Source organism: Leptonychotes weddellii, chromosome 5 (genome assembly GCF_054177405.1).
Source record: "Leptonychotes weddellii isolate Sample4059 chromosome 5, ASM5417740v2, whole genome shotgun sequence".
In the NCBI taxonomy this organism is placed as follows: Eukaryota; Metazoa; Chordata; class Mammalia; order Carnivora; family Phocidae; genus Leptonychotes; species Leptonychotes weddellii.
In genome coordinates this window covers 4,112,425-4,118,660 of record NC_138373.1, presented here as the reverse complement: position 1 = coordinate 4,118,660, position 6,236 = coordinate 4,112,425, and the positions used below count along the sequence as shown (strand labels likewise).

General features: G+C 61.9%; 1 protein-coding gene across 3 annotated transcripts in view; it reads left to right on the top strand.

Moving 5' to 3' along the window:
• Positions 1-5,737, top strand: part of ZNF316 (zinc finger protein 316) — an 18,995-nt gene extending 13,258 nt beyond the window's left edge. For all 3 annotated transcript variants that reach the window (XM_081819277.1, XM_081819275.1, XM_081819276.1), the window contains one exon: positions 281-5,737. In XM_081819277.1, coding sequence (XP_081675403.1) covers positions 281-2,610 — 2,330 coding nt within the window. In that variant the 3' untranslated portion in view covers positions 2,611-5,737. The remainder of the gene's footprint in view (positions 1-280) is intronic.
• Positions 5,738-6,236: the final 499 nt, after the last annotated feature.

The window sequence follows — 6,236 nt, the reverse complement described above, 5'->3', positions numbered from 1 at the left end:
AATCTGGGCCTCCCCTAGGAGGGACACCCACGCGCACATTTCTATCTGCAGAGTTCCTCCTGAGGGAGGCTGTGGCTTTACTGCCCCACGTGCGCTGGAACGCGCACAGCCTCTCCCTTCGTGGAATGCAGAGGCACCCTGTCCAGAGCCTGCGGTTGGAGGCTCGGTGCCGGGGGAGCTTGGGGTCCCGCGCAAGCTGTGATTTCTCTAGGGAGGAGCCAGCAAGGGGCTGCCTCGACCTCCTCTCACCTCTCTTCTGGCCTTCCTTTGTCGCCTTCAGGGGCCTGGTTCTGGACGGACGACCTAGACGACCACGAGGAGGAGGACGACGAGGACTTCCTGGCGGAGGTGGCCGAGGAAGAGAACGAGCCCCCGGGGCTCTGGTCAGCGGCCTACGGCGTGGGGGACGTTCCTGGGACCTGGGGCCCCGATGACTCGGATTCAGCGCAGACCCCGGAGGGGTGGGGTCCCGACCCCGGAAGCCTCGGGGTCCTGGCCGAGGGGTCCGAGGCAAAGCCCTTCCTGCCGGGCCAGGAGCCTGGCGCGAACCTGCTGGCGCCCTGGGCGTTCCCTGCCACTGTGGCTGCTCCGGCCGGGCGGCCCGAGACCACGTGCGACGTGTGCGGAAAAGTGTTCCCGCACCGGTCCCGGCTGGCCAAGCACCAGCGCTACCACGCGGCCGTCAAGCCCTTCGGCTGCGACGAGTGCGGCAAGGGCTTCGTGTACCGCTCACACCTGGCCATCCACCAGCGCACGCACACCGGAGAGAAGCCCTTCCCGTGCCCGGACTGCGGCAAGCGCTTCGTCTACAAGTCGCACCTCGTCACGCACCGGCGCATCCACACGGGCGAGCGGCCCTACCGCTGCGCCTTCTGCGGGGCGGGCTTCGGGCGCCGCTCCTACCTGGTCACGCACCAGCGCACGCACACGGGCGAGCGGCCCTATCCGTGCCCGCACTGTGGCCGCAGCTTCAGCCAGAGCTCGGCGCTCGCGCGGCACCAGGCCGTGCACACGGCCGACCGGCCGCACTGCTGCCCCGACTGCGGCCAGGCCTTCCGCCTGCGCGCCGACTTCCAGCGCCACCGGCGCGGCGGCGGTTGCGCGGAGCCCGGCGGCGACGGCCCTCGGCGGGAGCCCTGCGACACGGTGCCCGCGGCGGGGCCCGAGGAGGCCGAGGTCGGGCCGGAGGGGCCCGAGGAGGCCGGGGCCGGCGAGGCGGACGTAGAGGCCGAGGCCGAGGCGAGAGAGGAGGCGGCGGCGGCGGCGGCGGCGGTGGGGCCCAGCCCCGGGCGCAAGGAGGACCCCGAGCCGGACAGGCGGTTCCTCGAGCTGGGCAACGGCCTGGGGGAGGGCGAAGGCCCTTCCTCGCACCCACTCGGCTTCCACTTTCCCGTGCACCCCAAGTCCTGGCTCCACCCGGACGGCTTCCCGATGCTGGGCCTCCCGGACTTCGGGGAGCGGCTGCAGGCCGACGGGCGCCCCCTGCCGGGACCCCTGGGGGGCCGGCTCGCCCTTGTGGAGGGCGCCGGGCTACCCTGCGACCCTTTCGGCGGCGGCGGGCCGGGGGGCGGGGGCGGCGGCGGGCTGCGCGCGTTCGCGCCGGCCGTCGGGGGGCTGCTGGCCGAGCCGGCGCCCGCCGCGCTGACAGAGGAGGAGAGCCCGTGGATCTGCTCCGACTGCGGCAAGACGTTCGGGCGCCGCGCGGCGCTGGCCAAGCACCAGCGCTACCACGCGGGCGAGCGGCCGCACCGCTGCGCGGACTGCGGCAAGAGCTTCGTGTACGGCTCGCACCTGGCGCGCCACCGCCGCACGCACACGGGCGAGCGGCCCTTCCCGTGCCCCGAGTGCGGCGCGCGCTTCGCCCGCGGCTCGCACCTGGCGGCGCACGTGCGGGGCCACACGGGCGAGAAGCCCTTCGTGTGCGGCGTGTGTGGCGCGGGCTTCAGCCGGCGCGCGCACCTGACGGCGCACGGGCGCGCGCACACGGGCGAGCGGCCCTACGCGTGCGGCGAGTGCGGCCGCCGCTTCGGGCAGAGCGCGGCGCTGACGCGGCACCAGTGGGCGCACGCCGAGGAGAAGCCGCACCGCTGCCCCGACTGCGGCAAGGGCTTCGGCCACAGCTCGGACTTCAAGCGGCACCGGCGCACGCACACGGGCGAGAAGCCCTTCCGCTGCACGGACTGCGGCCGCGGCTTCGCGCAGCGCTCCAACCTGGCCAAGCACCGGCGCGGCCACACCGGCGAGCGGCCCTTCCCGTGCCCCGAGTGCGGCAAGCGCTTCTCGCAGCGCTCGGTGCTCGTGACGCACCAGCGCACGCACACGGGCGAGCGGCCCTACGCCTGCGCCAACTGCGGCCGCCGCTTCTCGCAGAGCTCGCACCTGCTCACCCACATGAAGACGCACCGCAGCGCGGCCGGCGCGCCCGGCTCGGCAACAGCGGCCCCCGCGTCCAAGGCCGAGGCTCCCGCCAAGGGGCCGCCGGGCGCGGGCAGCGGGCCCGGGGAGCGCGGCAGCACCCTGCTCGAGTTCGCGGGCGGAACGAGCTTCGGCTCTGAGCCGACGGCCACCTTCGCGGGGCCCTCGGGCGCCTACGAGGAGAGCATCCTGTGATGGCCCGAGGCCGACGGAGGCGCAGCCCGCTGGACCGCCGGCCCCTTGCTCCTCTGGCCTCGGGGTGCTGAGGGCCCCAGTCCTGGTGCGGTGCCTTCCCCTCAGCCCCCGGTGCACCGCGCCGCCCCCCGGCCTCGGGCGCCCCTCCTGCCCGGCCCTGGGAAACCGGGTCGCCAAGCTCGTCCGGCCGTGCAGGGGGCGCGTGGGGAGAGGAGAGCCGCGCGCGGAGGAGGCGAGGGCAGGGGGCGGCCACCCCGACCAAGACTGCGGCATCCCTGGGTCTGTGCTGTGGAGCCACGCGGTAGGGATGGCAGGCGATCTTATTTATTTCACTCGGGTTCCGATTTGGGTGGCCTGGAGGACCGGTGGCCGATGAGTTTGTAAGTGGGTTGTACAGCGAGGGAGGGGAAGCCCTTGCGTCAAGGGGAGGGTGGGGTGGTCGAGGGCGGAGCATCCGGCTCCTCCCGTGGGTTTGGCTGACGACTTCTTCCCATTCCTCAGTGAGACTTCAGGGACCTTCTGGTCATTTGAGTGTGTCCGGGAAGTTTTAAGGACTGCGCGGGGCTAGGGGAAGCCTTATGGGTTTCCGGAGGACTATGTTCCTCCCTGCACAGGGGGGACAGAGATGCAACTGGGAAAGCTTTTATTCTGTCTACTGTGGATATTTATTTCCATCTCTTGTATGGCCTGAAGAATCTGGGAGGAGGAGGAAAAGCCAGAAACCAAATTTGTGGCCCCAGGCGGGTGGGTTGCAGGTGTTCCAGGGTCCTGAGGGAGTTTGAAGCCTTATTCTGGGGGAGGGTCACTCGCTCTCACCCCACTTGAGCACCTAGATCAGCCAGGCACAATTCTGCCTGGTGGGTTTTGGTCTCCGCCTCCCCCTTTGAGTCATTTGGTACTCTCACCTCTGGCAGCTGGAGGGGGCACACTCAGAGATCCTCAGGGGCCCCTTGCTGGCTGCTGCGGCCATGGCCCCAGCCTTCAACTGCCTGGGCCGCCACCACCCCACCCCCCCACCCCCGGGCAGGTGGACACATGGGTCCCTGCCCTCTAAGCCCAGTGCTTGTTTAAATTTAATAACCAATTGTAAAGTGACAGGTCGGCAGCAGGATCATTTCTCACATCCCTATGGGGTTAGGGCCCTATGACGTCTGCAGGTCCTTTTAATGCTGCTTCTGTCATTATTCTATACTAGAAGCAAGTAGTGTTTCTGTTTAGAATCCCATGTCACAGGGTGGGCAGTCTGTACAGTGGAAGTCCACCTCTGGGGGTGTGGACTTAAGCCTGTGGCTCAGTGACAAGCCAGGCACCCAGCTATGCAAGGCCCGCGCCTGGTGGGCACGCCACCCTCCGGGTTGGGCCATTGGGAGCCACTGGGCAGGCAGCTGAAGTATGGCTCACGTGAGATCCTTTCCTCCCTTAATGCCTTTTGGGCCAGTGTGAGTGGGGCCAGAAAACAGATTTTGAAGCAACTGCATTCCCTTTTAGACCTAGTTCCTTCTGTTTTAGTGTAGACATGGCCTTGGGGCCTGAGAGCCAGCAGCCAGGCTGCTGAAGCTGGGGGCGGGGTAGGAGGCGCAGTAGTTGGTGGGTGGGAAAGCGGGTGCGGATGGTGGTGTTAAGAATTCACCTGGCTGGGTGAGGTGGTGGGGTGGGGTGGGGTGCTGAGGAGGGCAGGGGTCCCAGGAGGCATCAGCAATGCTGGGTGATGCCTTCCCTGTCCTCAGTTTCTTTCCTCTCCCTGTGGGACAGGAACCTCAGGGGCCAAAGGCAAGGCAGCGTAGCCCTGCATGGCTGGGGTTTGGCTCCGTGCTCATTCTCCTTGCACACCCCTCAGAGTGCATATCTTTGGTGCCCCCCTGGGCCCCAGCTGCTTCCACCCTGGCCTGGAGCCATCAGCAGGAGGACCTAGCTTTAATAAAGAGTGGAGAAATGAGCTTTCTGACTGGATTCCATGTTGTTGCCGCTCCTCGATGCCCTCAGGGAGGCTCTGAAAGGTCTTGGGCCTTTTTTCTGCAAAAAAAAACCAAAACAAAACCCACAAAAAACTTTTTTTAGGAGTTTCTCCTTTCAGAAACTAGAAATGGCCCGGGAGGAGTCAGCCCAAGATGGGCTTTGGCTCCTGCCTCCTGTGTCTACCAAGTCTTTCTGGGAGTCCCCAGCGGGCCCCCCACACTGCCACATACTCTTTGTAATACACCTATCTTGGAATCTTATTGTGCTTAGGATTGTTTTCTCCAGCCTTCCCTTGGTCAAAGGAGAGGGGCCAGGTCCCCTTCCTGGGGGTCCAGACATGCATTGAGTCCCAGACATTTCCTCAGAGGCCTCAGCGCTTCGTGGGTTTATCCAGGCTCATCTGCTCTGTGCCAAGGCAAAGGACACCTCCCCAGGACCCCCAAACTCCTTCCTTTGTACTGATTTATTGACTACCTTCTCACCAGATGATGCCCCATAACCAGATCTGACCTCCCATTCTTTGTGCGTGGATTTGGAAAAATATGAACTATGAAGTAAATTGTCTTCGAGATGTGATTTGGAGGCATCAGAACAGAACCCAGTGTTTCAGTTAAAAAAAAAAAAGGCTTTGAGTGGCAGATGGATGTCAAGACCTAGTTAAAGATTGATGGCCTTGAGGATCTTAAAGTCTCTTCAGAAAAGGCCAATTATTCCCGGATAGAGCTTACAGATGTCTGGCCAAATTCTTTTTTATTTGGGGGAGGGTGGGGGACCCAATCCTGATGGTCATAGAAAAAAGAAAGTAGACAGCCCTTCTGGTTTTGAGAGGACTTCCAAATTTCTGGAGTCCCTGACTGATTCCCCAAGTGTCAATTTAGCATCTTCTATCATTGCCGAGGAGTAGAAGCCCCCAGGAGATGTGACCCACGCAAGGTGGTACTTTGAGAGTCTTGAGGCTCTGAGCACCCCTCTGGCTTCCCCCTGCCTTTGTTATTTTCCTGTTTCCCTCTTGCTTGCATTTCCCCAACCTCCTTCCTTGCTCCTGACCCTTTCACTTGATCTCTTCAGACATCTTCTAACTATTTTTTCTTTCTCTAATTGGCTACATATGGAATAAAGTATTTTGAAATTTTTGGTTATATTTATTAAATAAAGCTTTATGATCCTTGTTCATTATTTAATTTTTTCCTGATTATAAAATACATGCTAGTTGTAAAAATCCCAACAGTATGACAAAATGTGTTACGTGCACACTTACATCCTACAGGGTCACACCACATCCAGCCACCGGGAACCAGAGCAGCTTCAGGAGGCGTGGGGGCCCATTTCTTCCATGGAACAGAAATGTTTCTCCACTGGGGACATAACTTTACACGTTCCCTTGCAACTTGCTTTTTTCATTTAACAACATATTAGGACATACTTTCCCACCGGACAGAACTACCTCACTCATTTTAACTGCCCCAGCATAGCATTTCATTTTGTGGACGTACCCATAATTGATATAACCGCTCCTGCAACAATGGGTATTTGGTTGTTCCCAGTGTCTCACAATTACAAACAATGCTGCAATGTCGATTCTTGTAAATATTTCTGTGCAGTTATGTAGATTTTTAGTTATTTGTTTAGAAAAAGAACTAGAGGTGATGTTGCCAGGCCACAAGGCATGT